At 43.4% G+C, this 20,824-nt stretch overlaps 1 protein-coding gene across 3 annotated transcripts in view; it reads left to right on the top strand.

Annotated features, from left to right (window-relative positions):
- The window catches only part of PISD (phosphatidylserine decarboxylase), a 40,744-nt gene extending 19,920 nt beyond the window's left edge, over positions 1 to 20,824 (top strand). The window contains exons 1-7 of one of the 3 annotated variants that reach the window (XM_065417763.1): positions 8,651 to 8,703; positions 11,454 to 11,619; positions 14,136 to 14,372; positions 14,990 to 15,128; positions 16,871 to 17,017; positions 18,966 to 19,012; positions 19,355 to 20,824. In XM_065417763.1, coding sequence (XP_065273835.1) covers positions 8,651 to 8,703; positions 11,454 to 11,619; positions 14,136 to 14,372; positions 14,990 to 15,128; positions 16,871 to 17,017; positions 18,966 to 19,012; positions 19,355 to 19,579 — 1,014 coding nt within the window. In that variant the 3' untranslated portion in view covers positions 19,580 to 20,824. Of the gene's footprint in view, positions 1 to 8,650; positions 8,704 to 11,453; positions 11,620 to 14,135; positions 14,373 to 14,989; positions 15,129 to 16,870; positions 17,018 to 18,851; positions 19,013 to 19,354 lie in introns of those variants that run through there. The other 2 variants (XM_065417762.1, XM_065417761.1) reach the window with 2 other exon arrangements.

Here is a 20,824-nt window from a genome sequence, read left to right as displayed (position 1 = left end):
GTTTTTAATTCTGTTTAGCAAAGTGTGTAGATTCATGTACAATCAGAAATAAATTTGAAAATAAGCAATAACTTGTGCCTCAATAATGATTCCTACTTGAATTCTTTTAGTATGTAACTATATATAGTATGTCAATATTGATTCATCTTGATCAACAAAAAAGTAGAGTTGGAATATCAAAGAATGAAACTGGATAGAAGCAATTTCTTCTCTCTGCCTCAAGTATATTTTGAAAACTTTCATACAGGATGTATGATTAATATTTGTCACTAAACAAAGGCTTAAATATTGTTTTCAAGGGTTTGTTGTCTTCTCATGATTTTCCTTCATCAAAGCATTAAATCAGTCCTGAGTGGAAGAGCTGTATGCCACATGTAGTTTCTTTAAAGCTGAAATTTTACGTGTATCATTTGTTTTTTCACCACTGATGCTGCACATCATTGAAACTAAGACAGTCATTTTCAGTAACTGGTTCTCATGCACTGGCACAGTACTGGTTTGTTTGAGGATATCACTGCAGTAAAGTTTATGCTATTTTTCAGTGAATTTTATTTAAATATGCTGTTTTGCAGTGAATTTTAAAAATCATGAAAATATTATTACAGGAGAACAGGGAACACTTGGTTTCTGGCATGGACCTTTCTTTATAACTTTCCTGGAGACATTATGTGGCTTATAGCTTGAACTGATTAATTTATTAGTATGTCTCTTGCTGTGATTACTAAAAGGGATTAGCTTTCATTTAATTAGATGAGGCAAAGCAGAGAGCTCTGAATGAAAGAGGTAGATATTTATCATATAGGTAGAAGAAGGAATTTGAGGCAGTAAGCGCAAATCTATCTGAGAACATTTCCTGGCCAAGGCCTCTGTGTGCCTAGTATCCTGGATATATAGTATCCAGGAGCAATTCCACCCACTTCCATCTCTGTTGATACTGTGGCATTGTTGATATACAGATAGCATAATTTACACAGGGAAACCTTGGCCAAAGAGTGAGTTTGGATAAACAGTGTGACAAGATGAGTAGAGTTTAAATAGAGGGCAGTTCCTTACTGCTGTCCTTTATTTGCTTCCACAGTTCTTATCTAATTTGTTTTGCAATACTATTTTTTGTGTAATGGTGGCTGTCATAGTATGAGTGGCAAAAACCAAGTAAAGATACAGCTTTAGAGAGAACCCAGTGAACCTTAGGAGGTGGCACTTGTTTATAGTGACATCTGATATTGTATGTGGCAAATAACAAGGTGAAAACCATCTCTTCTAGGGGGGAAGCTTAATATCACAGGCCAAGACTTTAAAAAATAGAAGCCTAAAGTTAGGTCCCTAAATTCACGTTTAGGGATCTGTTTGGTGCTCGCCACTTTTGCAAATCAATGTTTCCTACTGAGGTGGATGGGTAGCACAGGGATAGTTCTATAGTGCTGCTTGTGGACAAGTGAGGCAGCGTTACTCAGTACCATTTTAGTAAGGCAGCATGTGGTGTAGTAGTAATAGTATGTTCTGTGATGGGAGATCCTGAATCATAGACCAGGATATCCCAAGAAAGAATCCATGAAAAATCCTCCACCTGTGCAACTCCATACCCTGGCTCTTCTGCCTGTGAAGAGTGAAATCCTATCCCTAGACCAGATGGCCTGTTGTGTATCATACTTTCTCCTCTGTTTTTTCTGATGCCTGGGTGCTGTATGGACATATGTCTAATTATACAAAAGAAATTTGATTTCATGTAGCATTCATCAGAAAATTTCAAAAAGGTTCAAATTTCAACAGGGGGAGAGAGGGAACAGTGGGGTGGGGTGGCAAAAGTTTTGCCTGCAATTTCCCCTACATTTTTCAGCTAGCCTAAAATGATGTAGAGTTCAATGTCGCGTTCAAACTGTGTTTTCAGATGGATAGTTTTTGCTACAGTGTCTCTTCCGTTACACAAGACACCTTCTGTTGAAATGTGTGTAACTGGGACTATTGAGCAATCTATCTGAATGTTCTGAAGGGTTTTATAAAACTGTATGTACTCTTTGGCTGGGAACATGTACATCAACATTTCTGGTGACATGTCAAGAAGCAGCAACAGAAAATCCAAACTGGATCATTTCACATACATGCTCTCTGCTATCCAACTGGTATCAAATGTTATCCCTGGTCTGGAGAATTGCTCTGTAGTGAACTGGTGCTTTGTCCAGTATAATTTTTAAATTTCCCAAGTAATATGGTTGTTTGGGAGACTGTTCCATGATCAACAGACATTATTGTCAGAAACTGTCCCTGGTATTCACCCTAAACTGTCTTAATATGTTTTCAGTTGGTGATTTGTTAACGGAGGCCTGGATACTATCTCCCAAGCCCCTGATATGAGTCTCCTGTTTTGTAAATGCACTGCTGGGAAGCCATCTGGGGAACTGAGAGACTATGTTGTCATGCAATCTTATCCCCCTCCCTTTTAGTTTCCTTTCAGTTTTTTCTGCCTTGTCTCCTCCTCTTAAAGGGGAAAAAGAGAGCCGGGGCTTTGTGGGAATGCAGATGCTTTTGATAATATTGAGACGTCCTTAACAGTTCCCACCCTGGAGTCTGAATGGCTGAAACATGAGCTGGACAGGAGGACCAGCGGCATCCTGCTGCTTTCTTAAAGCAAAGAGCAGCTCAGATCAGATCTAGTAGACAGACTGCGAGCCAGCCAGCCATTGGGGATCTGAGAAGTTATTCTCCTGGAGTGTTTTAGAGGCTTATTTTGGCCAACAGCAACAGCTGCAGGTGAAATACATATACCTACTGTGTGGAAGGGAAATAATTTGTTGCTATATTATAGTAAAATGTATTTTTTCTGCTGAGGGGTGTTCACCACATTTACCGAATTTAGGGTATAAACTGTTAGAAACTGTATAAATGTGAGAGATGATTGTTTTGTGACTTGTTTGACATGAGAAGAGGATTACAGCTCAGAAATCCTGATGAACTAACTGAACGTTTTTTGCAATATCAGTGGGTAGTTTTAAGGGTATAGAAAGATGCATAGGCAGCTGGGTTAATACTTTCTTTCTATTCAGGGCGGGTGTGTGGGTAACGAACACAGATTGTTTTAAATTTAACCCCCTCTCTTCTTTCTGTGCCTTTCAGCATGCATAGACACAGCTTCCTTTGTCTAGCAGGGTGCTGGGTTGGTCGGATTCAGTGTCAGGCCAGAGGGCTGGGATTTAGTATTATTCAAGTACGTAGTGACTGCTGGGTGCAGGGTGATCGTGATTGGGGTCTGGTGGCCTGTTGGGTGTAGTGGTGGTCTCACAGAATCATTCTGCTCTCCACAGAAAGCTATCCAGCTGAAAACAAAACTATCTTAAGTTTCACATTCTTGCTGAGCTTGTTCTGTTGAAGAGAGTAATACTAAACTCCACAGCATGTAGCTCTCCACAGTACAGCAGACTCCTACTTAAATGTAGTGGGTACATCCCAACTTCACGGCAAGGAAACGGAAGAAGTAGTTTAGAACCGGAAGGTCACAATCAGCTGATCTTGGAAACAGGACCATGGTTTGGGGCTAATAGGATGGGCATGGACACATCAGTGCATATGATTTCTGCAGGGCATGGCTTAGGGTTTTTTTCTCCCTCTTGGTGCACCAGTCTTCTGTGCATTTGTCAGGAACACTTATGTGGGTTACATTCCATTGTTTTGTTCACTTGTCTTAGAAAACCCAAACAAAAAAGCCAGGTCAGTGTCACATTTCAGTAGATTAAAAACAAGAAGTCTGTGAAGGAACTGAAACAAGCTTCATTCAGAGTCAGCCTCTGCAGCTGCCAGGAGTGCTGTACAGCTAAGGTAAGCACTTTTAGACTTCCAAAGACCACCAATTCTTAGTCACTGTTTTCTTGGGTTTTCAGGCCAAATTAAAAAAGAATTGGTGTGCTAGAAATCTGAGTTCTGCTGATCTGAGGAACCAACACTTACAGAGTTAATAGTCCCATTTTAAAAATAGCCCCAGCCCCCAGTCTGAAGTATTTGTTCAGTTAGGTTTGTATGTAGGTTTCTGAATTGTATGTGAGGCCTCACCGCTTCTTTGTTCAGTTTCCAACTCAGGATTCTAGAGCGCTTAACAGAGCTTTCCTTTTTAGTAGGAAGGTCTAAAGCAACCATTCCTCCCCACCTTCCATATGCTTCCATTTTAGATGTCTGTATCCTAGAAGGGAATTGGCTTTATGAACATCTTGTGTGAAAGGCATTTTATCAGATAGCATATGAAATTAAATATGTGTATAGAACCATAGATATGACTATATTACAAAATACTTAGAGTACATGTACATGTTGCTTTATGAAAGTAGATAAGACATGTTTCCTTGCCCCAGAGAAGAGATCAAGGATTGTTTACCAAAAACTTTGTGCAGTCTTTAGAGCTGAATAAACAAATGTTTTAATGGCCATTCTAAAAAGCTGATTTATTTCCGTTTGTTGAGAAGTACAACTATCCATTTAAAGGAAGCTAATTACACAAACCTTTCTCTTAGTAGGGGGAATTACAGGAAGCCTGCTTGAGATAAAAAATGGGCAAGAGAATCCTTGAAACTAGAGATGGAAAAAAGACCTGCTGTATCAGGGCATCTGGTACATTTCTCAGTCAGTGCCTAGACACTCACAAAGAGAGCTAAGGTTTACATAGGTGCCAGCAGGAATCTGGGGAGTGAAATATACAGCATTAAAAATCATGTGACTTCTACAACAGCCAATTCACGGTTGTTTCCCTAATGTCCAAAAGCACTTTTTTGTTATGCTTTTAGAATAGCAGGATCTCCTGATTGATTGGCTGTTGAGGAAGCTATTGTTTCTCCTGCTGGATTTCTGCAGAATAATAAGTTGGTGAGGAAGGAAGAGAGATGATACTTTTTTGTACATATAAGTTTAAACAGAAGATATTGACTATGGCCAGGGGAAAGGAATTAAACTATTGATGATAAACTAATACTGTCACTATCAGCGGATCTCCTCTGTATAATAGTGTGATGTGGGTCTCAGAATACCCCTATCTTTGCTGCTTGATACTTTCTTTTGTTCCACTTTTATGGCTTATGCTTAACCATACAGCTTTCCCCAGCAGTATGTGTTAAGTTATATCATCTATTTTAAATGGCAATACTGTTAACATGTGAAGAAAGTGGGGAGGGAGAGGCTTCTAGCATCCAGACTGGATGATTCTAAACCCAGCCCCGCGTGCTCATGTCGTTTCAGTTTAATGTACAGTTGTGGGTTTAATCCAGTCTCTGATTCCTGTAAATCCCCAGGCTTAGTGTTTTTGGAGTCCTGAGGGAAGGGCTTGGAGAAATAATAAGAAGGCAAGTAATTAAACGGGGTCACTGGATATGATGCTTATATGAACTGATGGAGCAGAGTGGAGTTGCATAGCTTGACAGATTAGCTGTTGTTAGATAATTCTCCTCAGGGGATTTATAGTGCAGATGGTCATTACTTCCTTTATTCACTTAATATGCATTCTGGATGAGTTCAAGGAGGTAGGAGTGGTTTGGGGCTGACGCCCCAGACTCCCCATAGAGAAGAGTTAGAGAACTCTGAGGCCCATCAGTGAAGCTAGTAAGAGGGGCTTTGCAGCACTGTCCTGAGATTTGAGAAGAAGTCCAGGTGTAAATCCGTGACATTCATCCCTCAGCAGAGAGAGAGGGATTCAGACTGGGCATCAATTACTCAGTTGGGCCAGTCCCTTCCTTCGCCCTTCCTCAGAACACTTGGGCTGAGGGTAGGGTTGGCATGGTCCAGGATCCAGTCATTTCCCCTTTCTTCCATTGCAGGCATCTTTAAATTCTGAGCAGCCAAACCCTACTGTATCCTTAATCCCTCCTGTGCAGTAGCTGCTGGCATGGCAACTCGCCATGTATGTTTGTATGTCAGTATTTAAGCAGGTCTCAGCCAAGAGGAGGGGCAGGCTCTCATCCATGGGTAATAGTCCGGTATTTGCATCTTGGTGAGTGTAATGGGGTCAGTAGGACAGAAGATAAGAGAAATGTAAGGCTTCTTACTTAGAGGAGGTGAGTTTTGTGTAGCCATGGAGAAGTATGGCTTATATAGCACTGAAATCCATCTCTCTCCCTGGGAACTTCACCTAGGAAGGTGAGTCTATCATGACATGGTTTTTGCCCCAAAGGGGGTAGCCCTCACCACATGTTCCCTTTCCATGAACATGATCTGAATTTACAGTAGTATCAACATTAAACAATGGAATTATATTTTCAATGTTCATTCACTTCTGGGGTGCAGGTTGGCTGTTCAATTCACTCCACTCCTTTGTAAAATCTTGGGGAAATAAACCCCTGCCGCCTTGATCTAGGATGTGGTAAGTTCTTTGAAAGGAGAGAGCTAATTGGGCTGTTTCCATTGAAATAGACTGTGCTGAAATGTGTATTTACCTCACATACTTTTGAAGGAAGAGTGGAATAAATGGTGAGTGCAGATGAAACTTGTTTGCTCTGGCCTTTACCATCCATGGTAAATGTGAAGTGGGGGTGGGGTCCTTTGGAGAACAAGATGAAAATCACAGCAAAGAGGAAAACCCTGTGCAGGCTCCTTGTGTGTAGGAGCCCCTGCATGTCTGGAATGTGAGGAGGAGGAGAAAAAGTTTGTTAGACAGCACTGTTCGTCTTCTGGCCTTTCTGTACCAGTTCTGTATTTTTTCCCTTGTCACAGATTCTGGAACTTGCATGCATGCTGAGCATTTCTTGTGATCTTGGTGGTGAAAATGATTTCCACTTTGGTCTGATTCAGTGTTTTGAAAGGGACACTGTTGATTTAAATCACACTTCTGTTGAAAATTTGCACCTGTTGTTATTGCTAGCAACTCCTAATATTCCTGTCTGTGACAGAGAGGAAAGGTTTCGGCTATTTTTCCAGATTTTTCTTTGTGAATTTTGACACTTTCCCTGTATATAGTCAATTTCCCCTTTTCATCTGGGTATTTCACATAGCAACAGAAGAGAGAAAGAAGCATTGTAAAACATAGGACAGCATGATTATAAAACCACAAAAACTGGCAGGGGATCACAGGAGGGGAAAAGGGGTAGGTGTAGTGCCTGGAATTACTTTTAACTCTTTTAAAAACTAATAAGATTGTAATTTACTAGTGTCCCTTTAATATACAGTTGCAAAAAATCAGTCTATACCTGAATCTTGTAACAGATCTGTGATAAAGAATTTGTCTCCAATATGTTTCTATTAAATGAATTTCCTCCTGAAAGATTCTCTCAGGCTGGCACTAAATGTGGTTCCAAATGTTGCCCCTCCCTCCCATTTTCTCTTTTCCCCCTCAGCATAATATATAACCTCCTATCCAACCTTGGGTTAATGCAGCAAAGTCCTTACTGACTCACTCCACATCACTTGTGGCACTAGTAGGGTGTCTAGTAGGGTGGGCATGCTTTGGAGATCCTAAACTGCTGTCTACCTTAGTTTTGACTTAAAACATTAGTGTTTAACCATTTTGCTTAAATATTGAACCATAAAATATTTCTGGTGTTGGACTTGACACAGAAGTCAGGTGTAAGCTCAGTTCTGATCTCTGGCTCTGGGTTCCTGTTGCTGCCAGTTTCCCTCATTAGCAATCCAGGTGCAGCCAAGAAACACAGGAATGCCAGTTTTTAGTCAACAGCTTTCAGATATAATTTGCAATATGGAAGAGGACTTCTCACCCTATGAATATTCCGAAAGCTGTGCCAGACAAAATGGGCATGCAGTCTTCAAGACTGCAAAAATCCCTCTTGCCCCCATGGTACTGGTGGTTTGGCTTCTGAGTTCTGCTGGATGTAAAAATTGTTGAAGTACTGCGCACTGTATAAAGCATCTATTGAACTTCTGCAGAGCCTGTTTCTCAAGCTGGCGCTGGAACTGTTGTTTCATTGCAGGGATGTATATCTATAAAGGAACGTTCTTTCCCTTTTTCTGTCTTTGCCTGCTCCCTCGCTGGACAGTGTGGGATGGAAAGGGTGTTCCTGAGATGGGTGTTGGTCTCTAACTGGACTGTATGAGATAGAAAAGATGTTCCCTCCCTTTCCTCTCCTCTGTTCCCAGGCTGGACGGTGTGAGAAGGAAAGGGTTTTCTGGCAGAGTGAGTGTTTGCATATACATCTGCTTGCTCAGTAGCCCAGAACTGATCTAGCTGCAGTTACTGCAGTGCAGAATTGAAGCTATGAGTTATCTCCCTCCTCCTCTTCTCCGCCATCCCTCCTCCTCCTCCCAGCCTCGCATTCAGGCTGGCTCTTGGGATAACTGTGCATGGCCAGCCAGCTGCAATTCTGATAATAGTGCATTAGTTCCTAGCAGCCTGAGACTGCAGGGTGTTCGTTTGGGAGTTGAGCTTCGATGGCAACCTTGGCTAGAGAGGAGCAGGGGCTGCTTGTAGGCAGAGGTTGCTTTTGTCTTGCACAAAGCTGCTTTTGCAGAGGGTTGCTGAAGTGTGACACAATGCCTGTTTGTTTGCAATAGCTGGGAACCTCGTAGCCGAGTTGCAAGTGGGAAAGACAGAGAGGGAAGCCGGAGACAAACCAGCGGGGGAATTAGGAGCTGTCACGTCGTGTCCTCCCTCCTGTGCTGAAGCGAGCAAGGGAAGGGGAGGTAGAGGAAAAAAGAGAGAGACTGAGACTTACGACCGACCGCCATCCTGATGATGTGTCAGTCAAACACCCTGCAGGGACCAGATCTGCAAACAGGGAAATGGTGAGATGCTGTAAAGCTTTATCTAACCCTCCTCCCTCTTGCTACAACCTCCGCAAAGTTAAAATTCATGTCCGACGGCTACGTTCAGGGAACAGCGGCAGCTGTGCCGGGGAGCAGCACCCGCAACTGGAGAGTCCAGGCCCAGCTGGCTCTGCCGGGGGCACACCAAATAGGACAGCCCGTTTCAGGTACTGTTTGGTGCTTTCTGCTTTGCAGGATGGCGACTGAAGGGAGGGTAGATGGGCAGAAGGAGTGACCACCATCTGCAAAGCCTTTGTTTGGCCTAATTACTATAAATCTCCGAATGCGCTGAATTGGCAAGGGAGGGGTTGCTGCTGTACAACAAGAGAAATGATGAGGTTTCCTTTCTCTTCTGGTCCCCTTTTAATCAATGGGAGAGCAAAAAATCTAGAGAGGGAATCCTCTAAAACCAGGCCAAGACGGTGGGAAGGAAGGGGGTTTTAGAGCAAGCTGCCAGGATGCAGCTCTGCAGGGATTGGTTCATGATCGTCTGCAGTGAAGGGAGGGAGAAGGAGATGGGAGGGAAGAGCAGTACCTTGTCCTCCGAAACTCTCGGAGAGGCCATCTCTCTGTCAGGCTCTTGGGCCCTGGCGGATGAGAGGGAGGAGGAGCTGCAGGTGAGTTGTCTCTTATTCCTGTGCTGTGCGCTGGTCTTGCCTCAAGCTGTTGAGGCCTGCTGTAGCGCTGCTGAGACAATACTTCAGCTACTCAGGTCTTTCTTGCACTCCAGCGCACAGCCATTCTCTGGCCTTGGCGGAAGTAACGTTAGCCTACAGAGTAAATCGGTGAGCCAAAGGCACCGTCTTCAGCCCACATGGTGACAGTAGCAGCTTCTCAGGTGATGTTTTAATTTTTGACCCAAGTCCTGAAAAGGGCAAGTTGGCCCTTTCTAGTCTCCCAGCTCCTTTCTCTCTTGGAGAGAACTGTAGAGTGTGTTACTACAGCTCACTCTTCAGATCTTTTCATCCTGCAAGGGATGGGAGTGATCTTCAAAATAACTTGTAGCAGGAGCCTTCCCCTTCCAATCAGCATGCACATACAATCATGCTCAGCACACTATGTCCCCTCCAAAGATGCAGGGAGAAGAATTGTTCCCCAGCAGTTAGCACAGTGCCAAACAGGCCTGGATGTTTTGTCCTGAGTCGGGTGGATATTAACCTAATGATGAGACACAGGAAGTATTGAGAATGAGGCTAAGCATGAGGTACCCTGGGGAGACCCCAAGGGAAGAAAGGAATAAGAGAGTTTGCCCAGGGAAGACTCAAACAGCATAAACTGGAGCAATGAGATGTCTCATGGAAACAGGAATGGGGTGTGGAGCTTTTCCATGCTGAGTCACTGGTTCAGTTCTGGCTCAGGCTGGTAATGACCACAAGTCATAGTCTGTCAGCCACCTGATGGCTCTTTATGTGAAATGAGTTTGTTCTCAATTCAGGCATCTACTTCACAAAAAACCCCACCTAAACCCAGTTGCTTAAGAGGCCAAAGTTTGAATGGGCCATAGATAGTAACTACCCTGCTACCCTAGCAGTATGTGTGTTTTAGTTCTTGTATCGTCTGTCTAAGATTGAGGTGCCCAATAAGGAATGTAAAACCTGAAAGGTGCCTTTTGACCTCAGTGCACACTGCCCAAATAGCTAACTCACAAATCCCACTTCTGTTTGTCTCTGAAGTGTTAAATAGCTGGCCAGATGGAACCAACTGCTAGCAGGCCTGCTGCAGGAGTACTTCAGTTTGTCCCCAATGGCTTTTGTGATCCTTTGTAGGACAGACACAATACAGTCAGTGTACGGCCAGCTGGCCGTACACTATCTGATGTTGACCGCTTCTGCTGCTGCCTGTTTCTGGGGCTCACCTGAAGAGACCAGGAGGTACAGGCGTGATTCCCTCTTGCTGCTGCTGCTGCTAAAGACAGGCAGGAGAGAGAAGCAAATATAGACCCTTCCCTTTCCCTTAGCAGCAGCACATTGTGCTTATGCTACTGCAGCTGTCTCTCCCCCAACAGAATGAGAGCCTAGGATTAGGTCAGTTTCATCCTACTGTTGCATGTAGGAACAGCACTGTAGATGGAACTTCTGAAATGCAGGATTCCCATAATGCCAGACCTTGTTGAAATCCTGGAGCCAGAGACAACATTGCCCTGGGTTTGTGGCTGTTTGTTTCACTGGAATATCATCTGTTCTTTCCTTAGCACTTGCCTAACACTTTTGCCCTAAATAGGGATTTAATTCCTAGAATTCTAGCTTTCAAAGTGCTTTACTGTGCTGATCACTCTAACTCTCCAAGAACAGGAGAGGGTACAGGCAAATGTTTCCTCTCAAGTAGCTACTTCTTTCAAACACCAGAAGAATAAGTTCCTGGGTTTTCCCCCTTTTGGTGTTCCATAACATATTGTGTATGTTCTACTGTTAGCTGGCTGGACCAGTTGCAGCCTTGTTTTCACCTTATCTCAGACTTTGTTTAATGCAAAAAGTTTTGCCATTAATTAATTTGCCAGTAGGCATGAGTAATAGAAGTTGTCCTGTGCCGATGAACCCCAGGCCCTGGGCAGCTCATATTCATTTTTGAAGTGGCCTGGTCCTGTATTTTGGGAAAGGAGCAGGTTTGAACCAAAGTCACGGAGCAGGGAGTTGCAGAATCACTGACAAGCATTGAACAAACTCTGTCAGGAGCTGGTGTTTCTGAGGCTGAGTTGGCTGACCCTCTTGTGTGTGTGTGTGATCCTACAGGTTGCAATTCCCCCAGCTGGCCCTGAGGCGGAGGTTGGGCCAGCTGAGCTGTATGTCTAGGCCTGCTCTGAAACTCCGTTCTTGGCCTCTGACTATTCTCTATTATCTTCTGCCTTTCGGTGCTCTTAAACCCTTGACCAGAGTGGGATGGAGGCCTATGAGCAGGGTAAGTGTGAGCAGGTCTCTACTTTGTAACAACCCTGTGAGCAAATGTTCTATTATAATGGAGGGAGGCTGGCAGCAGGGGGAGAGACAGACAGCATGGTGCTGATGGCTGATATTAAAGCAGAACTGCAGTTCATACCTTCCTCTACCACAACTGTCTGGTTTTTTTTCTTCGTGGTGAAGCTTTAGGGATTATGTAATTCTCCTTTCAGAGACAGATGATGAATTTTTAGGAGCATAGAATTTGTGTATGATCCCCTAACAAACAAGGGGAATCAATGGAAACAGCTGCATTCATTCAGACAGTAATACCCACAAATATCAGGGCTAGGGCTAAGGCAGACCATGCCTCTTCTCCATCCCTTTTCATGGACACATTCATGTAGTCTCTCCTTTGCTGCAATTTTTGTGTGAGAATGGTTGGCTGTTCAATTCCTTCTTGGGTGACTGGAATCCTGACTGCCCAGAGGATGTACTAATGCAGGCATCCCTGACTCAAACTATGAAATTTAGTTTTAGTACATGGACCTGCACGCATCTGATTACAGTGTGCGAACATCATCTAGACATTGTTACTGCAAACTTATACAAATGTGCCCGCTCTTGAGAGGATGCCATTTCAACAGCTATTGCATTAAACAGAGACTATCAACTTGAAACCCCATCACTTGCAAAAATGAAGTATGTATTTTCAGGCGATGTCTTGTCAAAAAAAAACCTTGCCAATTTTTGCGGTTTTGCAATCACATTTTCTATATATATATCTATATATATATCTATATATCTATCTATCTATATATATATATCTATATCTATATATATATATATATTTTAATTTCTTCTGTAACTGTGGGAAAACCACACAAATAGGTGAAACTGTTTCTACAGGGATACCATGAAACTGACTCTGTCCAAGGCCTGTCAAATGTGTAAAGTGTAAACATGAGAAAAAACAGCAATATTTCTCTCTCATCCTTCTATTGTCATGGTCTAAAGTGTTACCTGTAACAATAGTTGGTTTAAAACGTTTCAGTCTGAAGTAAGATTAAGCTGGCAATCTCTCTCTCTCTCTCTCTCTCTCTCTCTCTCTCTCTCTCAAATGGTTGGATTTTATTTGTAAGCATCATCCATAGCACAGTCAAAACTCAGAATCCTGGACTGGTCTGAGTGAAGGTGAGTTGAGTGGAGTATCATCCATTAGCAGGTGAAATAAATTTGCTTAATAGAACAAACGGGCTAAAGGACTAGCTCTCCAGAGGAATCTATTCGTATTTATTGCTACATTCTGCAGGTCCTAACATTGAGGGATACCCATAGAGTAGAGAATAAATAGTGCCTCTTTCTCTAATGAAAGGAATGAGAGAACCCTTTTACTCACAGGGTTGGAATTAGCCAGCCACCCTGTTCTGCAAACTTTTACCAGTGGTTTGCAGAAAACAGCTTCCTGTGTAAAACTTAGAGGAAGGCTGGAGCCCTCTGAAATATCTTTGGGATTACAACATGCTCTCATGAGCTGTGTGGGTGATACCAAGTACCGCAAACAACAGGTGAGTGAATTTTTTGGAATTGCCCAAACACTAAGGCTTGGTGTACACGCAGTTCTTGTACTGATAAAACTATCATTTGCGGTGTGATTTTTTTGTTTGTTTCTTTGACCACTATAGTTACACTGGTATAAGCCCTCGTGCGGGCACAGTTATGCCAGTAGAAAGGTGCAATATATGGATATAGTTTATTGGTCTTTATGGTAAGCGACACAGGTATAAGCACAGTGTAACTGTGTCCACACCAGAGGAGTTGTATTGCTTTAATTATACCAGTATAGTTAAAAGCAGTGCACCTTTTATGTGTAGACAAGGCACTTTATAATTCCAGAAATAGATGGGCTTGGGAGAAGCAACACACTAGGCATTGAAATGCAGACAGAAATGTATTTCTAAGTCAGTTTTCTTTGCGTTGTTCAAAAAAATAAATATATTAGTAATATTTCAGTGCCTCCAATTAGTGCTATAATAGAATGTCCCAAATGCACTGCTTCTCTGTGAGCCTCCTGGGAGCAGTTTCCACTAACTCGCATATGAAGCTTCAGCATACAAGGGGAAGAGGGTGCATGCATTGTAGCTGCCCTCCACTGTACCTGGCTGGCAGGGCTTCTGTGCTGCGATTGGAAGAATGGGTTTGTGCTTTTATTATTTGCCTTAAGGCAACAAAAACAACAACAGAAATTATAGTGACAAAATGGATTTTGTATCTTTCTCAGAAAAGATGAATCATCCAAATTAATTGGCTTTACTTTTGTTGTAAGGGTTTACATTGAGCTCCATCTGGTCCCCCATCCCTACACATCAGCATGGGGGCATGGAGGGTAAGGTTCTGGTCTTGTTTTATTGACAAGACCAGAACCTTGGTGTAACTCCACTGAAGTGAAGGGAGTCACAGTAGGAATGAATTGGAAGGGAAGAAGGGCTGAGCAGTGGAAAGACCAGAAATAGCATGGTGTAATTCCTTTCTCTCTAGGTTTCTCTGTACAAATCGGTACCAACACGACTGCTTTCACGAGCCTGGGGTCGATTGAACCAGGTCGAGCTGCCCACCTGGCTCCGGAAGCCTGTCTACAGCCTGTATATCTGGACATTTGGAGTGAACATGAAGGAAGCAGCTGTCGAAGATCTTCATCACTATAGAAACCTCAGCGAGTTCTTCCGCAGGAAGCTGAAGCCCCAGTCCCGGCCAGTCTGCTGCTATCACAGTGTGGTGAGGAGAGAACGAGGGGTTTGCAATGTTTATTCTGTTCTAGTGGAGCTACACATTGATGTGTAAATGTCCCCATCCCTCACCTTGGAATGTGAGCTATGTCTGTAGGCCAAAACTCCGAATATTGGGCTGGCCTGAGTGGAGTTGTGGGTCTATCACTCACCCCTTTTCTGTCTGGGTTGTTGCTCTTGGTTACACCCATATCCAGCCTGGCTGTATGGCAACAGATCATGGCCCTAACTGAACTACTTGGTTGGAGTGGGTAAAAGTCCAGCCTGACTTATTCGAGGCACAGGACTAGAGCAGGCACTCTCATTGAAAGAGAAACCTGTAAGTCCCTTTAGTGGTCACAGCATTGGCATTCACTGTGAACAAATGATGGTCTTTCTGGATCTCACTTATGGGCCTTCCTATTTGCCTTTCTGGTCTATGAAAATATCAAAGGTCCGAAACAAAAAGAGGCTAGGCTTATCCCTGTGGGGGGGAGAGAGGTTATATAAAGGGGAAGAGATGTGAAATTTTGGGGTTCAAATGATCAGTGGACTTGTGTTTCTGATGGCTAAGCGTGAGGGATGCATGGATTTTTCACTGCATTTTACTTTTTTTGTTCCCTGTAGATCAGTCCCTCAGATGGAAAGATTCTGAACTTTGGACAAGTGAAAAACTGCGAAGTGGAACAGGTGAAGGGTGTCACCTACTCGCTGGAGTCCTTCCTGGGGCCGTGCACCAGCACAGAAGACATGCAGTTTAGCCAAAGTAAGTTGCCTCCTAACCTGTTTCTGTCATTTCACTGTTCCCAGTAATTGCAGGGAGGGGGTGAATCATAGTTATCTGCTCTCAAATCTTTGCCATCAGCACAGGCAACTCTGCTTCATTATAGCTCAAACTGAGGAATAACATGTGGGGTGTAATGTTGGATTCCCCAATCTCCTTAGTAGCCTGTCCCTCTCTTGCAGCCTCAGCCTCTGATTCAGCCCTTTCCTCTACATTTGAACTTTTCAGTTCCCTCAAGTGCATGGTTATCTTGGGTGGATTCTGGGTAATGTCAAGGTCTGTGACCATAATGAGGCTGCTCCTGCTGGAGGCTGAAACATGCCCAGATGTTTGGCTAGCAAAAACTGAAGCTGTAGGAACTACTCTATTAGACCCAATTTATGCAGCAGCAGCAGCAGCAACCCCCCACACTCCCGCATGGAGACTGATCTCTGCTCTCATGCCTAGAGGTCTGCCTTTCAGGTCAGGGCTGAGGCACTGTGAGGAAGTTTGTATTGTCACTGCCTTTGCTGTGCCTGCTCTGTGGAGATAGAGCTCTGTCTTCAAGGCTCTTGGTTTGGGTGACAAGATCTTTTGTTAAACCTGTGTATGGGCAATACGCCACAGAAAGAAGCGCTTTTTGAAAGCTGCAGGATTGTTTTTGTAATGTATATGAAAATGCAACTAAAGCATTTTGTAAGCTGGGACATTACCGCAACTTCGGTCAGCACCCCAATAGTTCTGAGCTGTCTTTTAAGACAAATTATTTGTGTTCTATGAGACTCCGTCTCAAGCCCCTGCTGCTTTGTCTGGGGAAGCTGGGGCTCTTTAAAGTTCTTTGGATTCTTCTGGGCTTGGACTTCAAAGATGTTTAAAACCTAGCTGTGTGTTAAAGGGACACAAGCTTTTTAAAATGCTGATTCTTGGCCTTGAAGCACTACCTTTCAAAGCTTCCTGTAGCCAGAGTGGGCCTTTGAAGAGGGACATGCCGTCAGCTTGAATTGTCCCCGAAGTAATAGGGAGCAGGCAAAGGACAAATTGACCAGGCAAATCCCTCCCACTGCATGCTCTGTATCCCCCTCTATGATCCAAGTATCGATCTCCAGTTTACATGAAATCTTAGGGGTTAAGGAACCTGTCAACTCAGCTTGGCGTAAAATGTAGATTTTTTTTTATAAAATCAAATTTACAACATTTGCCAGAAGCCTTCTCCTGCAGCATTTACACAACCCAAACACTGACAAGTCTGATTTCACTGTCCAAGCCGAGGGAAGTGGAAAAGTGAACAGCATCAGTAGTGAGAAGTACATTGGATTTCTGTCATTCTCCCTGTTTTAATAACCTAAGGGTTGTTAATAACACAAGTGAGAGGATGGTTGGTTTATAGTGGCAGAAGGTGCGGCCTGAGAGCATGCTCAGCACTGGACACTCAAGGAATTAATTCTAAGGCTGACTCCTCTCCTTACCACGTACCCTGAAAGGGATTTGCATGGTCCCCACCAATGTGTTCACTGAGGGTTATTACATGTTTGGAATTCTGTTGCGGATTCATCCATGTAAGCTCTCTTGCCAGTGACTGCCCCCGGAGTCACTGTGTGGGCTGTATGTAGTGACCTGCTGTTAACATTGGTTTTCTGAGCATCACAGTAGCACGTTTCCCGTTGGAGACTTGTCACACAACACGTTCTCTCACAGATTCTGTTTGTTCCTTTTAACCCCTTTTGTCTTCTGCTGTTCCACTGCAGCCTCATCCTGCAGCTCATTGCAGAACCAGCTAGTCACAAAGGAGGGGAACGAGCTCTATCACTGTGTCATCTACCTGGCGCCTGGGGACTATCACTGCTTCCACTCACCCACCGACTGGAGAGTGTCGCACAGACGCCACTTCCCAGGTAGATTCTACTTCCATAAATAAGAAGGGGAAACAGAGCAGGTGTCAAAGCAGGGGGGTTACTGAGAGATGCCTCAGTCAGAGCACTTGAATTGTGATGTGCTAGAGAATCAGAGGGCAGCAGTTTGTCATAAAAAACACACCGAGGATCATGCTTCCCCAAAATCCTGAATACTGTGCTAATGAATTTCAGGGCTTAGTAGTCTACCAATTTAACTCAAATAATCAATGTTGAAGATGAATAACTTGGTCTCCCAACTAAACACAGAGGTGTAGGGAGAGACAGATCTGTTTCCAGCAGACTTTACTGAAATGGCTGTTAAGAGCTTGAAGAATGCCAGTCAGCATCTTGAGAGGGAACAAGGGCATTCCCCACCCACCACAGTAAACTGCCCTGGTGCTGGTAAAAGAGAGGATGCCCTAGAGGGGCATCTGATTGTTGTGGATAACCCTGCACATCAGAGACTCAGAGGATGACACTAAGCACAATCACTTGATTTGAATTGGGGTTATGGAGTTTTGCCCTCTCCTTCGCAGACAGTCATGCTCCTTAGTCCAGCAGATGGAAATTCATTTTTTTAATTACCTAGGAACAAAGAGAGGAGTTGGACTTGGTTTCGGTTTCAGATGCTATGTGTGAGAGAGAGACAAGACATGGCAAGAAAGTTGATCTGCCAAGCTTCAGCGTGAAGCTAAGGTTTGTGGCTGAGTAAACCCTTTAAGCCAGGGGTTTCTTAGGGAAATGCTGCCAGGAGATCCATTGTAATAGAGCAATGTGCATAGGAGTACAGGCTCTAATGAAACATTCTAATGCACTGTGTGCTCCCCTATATTGTGTTACAGGGTGGAAACCTTTAAGGTTCCTATTGTGATTCATTTTCTTTCGGGATCCTAGATCCATTTATTAATCCTTCATGTTCACATCTGGCCAGCTATGGTGACTCAGATCTGAAGTGCTACAGAACCACTTCTTCACACATTGCAAAGGGCATTTGAGAGACTGGCGGGGTTGGCTGGGGTGGTTTTTGGTTTTTTTTCCCTATAGCTTTGGCAAGGCAGCCCAATGAGCTCATCCCTTAGATATAAAGACTTTTGTCTGTGTCCTTAGACTTTAGAGGTAGAGCCGTTATGTGTAGTCAGATTTTAGTCAGCTCCTGTGGAGCGCTCAGTAATCCAGGCTCAGAAAGAGGCTTATTCTGTTTTGAGTTCATTAGGTAGCTGGGTTCCTCCTCCTTGCCTGTTTGGTGATAGCAATGTTTTCAGGGCATGTAATGGTGATGCTGTGAACTCTGAGAGATGGCATTAGGGTGAAATGCTGTGGTCTGAGCCCAGGGCAAAAATTAACTAGGTTGATACATCATTTGTGGAGGGGTGTTAATATGCCTTAGTTTCTGGCATAAATATTTTCCCTTCATTCAGCTCCTGTTGTTTCTAGGGGATGTGGCAGGACCTTGGACATGCTGGATGATAGAGCAGCTCTGTGAGCTAAAGAACACTCATGTGTTATCTGCTCCCCACCTAGTATATCTCCAGTGGAGCTGGGAGCTGGGCTAGAAAGCCCACTCCCAGCTGCAGTGTAGACATACCCTTAGTGACCGTTCTATTTTTGCTACTGCCCAGCTGAAGGCTTTACTTGCTGTGCACAGTGCAATAGAACCTCTGTGCATCTTCTGATCCTTCATATTCTTGGTAATACTTAGTATTTGTCTCACTTCTTAGAAATGAGCTTTAATCTGGCCTTTTTTCTTGGTCTGTAAACTATTGTGCCTTAAATCTATCAAAATACTGCTGCAAGAACAAAGAATACTTCATCTTGCTCTTCCTGTTTACTACAGGCTCCCTGATGTCTGTGAATCCTGGTGTTGCCCGCTGGATCAAGGAACTCTTCTGCCATAATGAGCGAGTTGTACTTAGTGGTGATTGGAAACATGGCTTTTTCTCCCTAACAGCGGTAGGAGCCACAAATGTTGGCTCCATCCGCATCTACTTCGACCGGGTGAGTAGGACTCCTGCCTTTGAAGTCTCACTTTGCTAATGAGTCAGTGGTACTATATAACTCATGTGAGGAAACAAGGCATAACTGGTTAATTATTTGATTTCCTCATAACTAATAGCAAGCTAAAGTTAAAACACAGAAGATTTCTACCAAGTATTACTCAGTTGGCACTACTGTTCATTAGATTAATGTAGTCTAGGACCAGGATGTGAAGGGGGTGTCTGCTGTACAGATCTTTTCTTCCACCTTGTATTTAGCACTGTTGCATGTTACTATTTGAAACTGTAGCCCAGCGCATACTAAAATTCACAAATCATATTCCTTTCTCTTGTCTCTCTGCAGGATTTGCGTACTAACAGCCCCTGTTACTCCAAAGGCTCTTACAATGACTTCCGCTTCATAACAAACAATAACAAGGAGGGCATCCCCATGAGGAAAGGAGAACATTTAGGGGAGTTTAACCTGGGCTCGACCATCGTTCTGATCTTCGAGGCACCCAAGGACTTCAACTTCCATCTCAAACCTGGACAGAAAATCCGCTTTGGAGAGGCTCTGGGGTCCCTTTAGAAACTACAAGAGGATTTTATATACAAAGGAACTCACACTTCCAAGAAAAATGGTTCAGTAATGGAAAATATCACTCAGCAGGACCTGGGTGAGGAAAATATTCAACAACACTACTGTGTAAAACTGGGGTAGGAGTATGTGCCCTATATCACATACCCATGCTGAGAGCAGTAAAATAATCAGATGATCCATATACATATCAGGTACAGATGCCTTTAAGAATGTTGACCAGGGTGGTTTCTATCCTATCCTGTGCCTACAGTCTTTCGCACTCTCCCCTTCAATGTGTTGCAAACTAGTTACATTCATACAGAGCCTGTAGGTCCCTATCGGGGAGGGGTGAAGGCAGAGAGATTAGCTACCTTTAAAGGGACACTGATAGGTTGACCTAGACCCAAGGTTTCAGTTGTGTAAAATGTGGTTTTCAAACTTGCAGTCCTCAGAAGTGTCTAATGCAAACATGACATCAAAGTATAGAAGCCAAATTGCCTAGTCTTACTTTCATTGTCCAACCTAGGTGAAATGCACAATGTAAATTAATGACATCAGTGCTGAAACCAGTAAATTAGACTCAAATTCTGTTTAATAACATACTGGTAACAGGTATGGAAACTAATTTTTAAATGCCTTTTAACCTGTTATTGTCCCTTTAAAACTGGACTTTGCACTGTATTTTAAACCTGAAAACACTGTGTCTACATTCCATGTGGTTGAACTTGTCATCTTTTTGAAAAAAGTGTATTTTTTTAGCTTGCAGCAGTCAGACTGTTGCATATTCTTCTCCCAATCCATAGTTTTATTTTTGCCATTCCAGGCCTTAAGGATTTTTTGTTTGAGTGGTAATTACTCTCCTCAGTCACCCAAAAACTGTTGAGAGATTAATCTTGTGACATAAAACAGTAACAAGTGGTTAAGGAGTCTGCTCCCTTCTCATTGCATAGGGGAGTTTCCATCAATACAGAACTCCTTCTCCATTGCAGTGGGGATGCAGCCAAAGTATGTTTCCCCTTCTGCTGTACAGATGCTGCTGCTTATTGTGTTGTGTCATAACCTTCAGCGGCTGACATTGAGGTCTTGATGTGGGAATTTCTCCCTGTACAAAACAATTTAGTGCACGGAGTGAAATGCCATGGGCACTGACTGTGTATTAAAAACCATTATGGACCTTTGGGGCAATCCAAGCTTGCTCCCCATGTGCACTAACTTGCTTTTCTATCCTTCAGTGGACTTGCAAATATTTGTTTA

The sequence above is a fragment of the Emys orbicularis genome, chromosome 16 (genome assembly GCF_028017835.1).
Source record: "Emys orbicularis isolate rEmyOrb1 chromosome 16, rEmyOrb1.hap1, whole genome shotgun sequence".
Lineage (NCBI taxonomy): Eukaryota > Metazoa > Chordata > Testudines > Emydidae > Emys > Emys orbicularis.
Note: the sequence above shows the minus strand (reverse complement) of the source record. Positions and strands in the feature narration are given on the sequence as shown.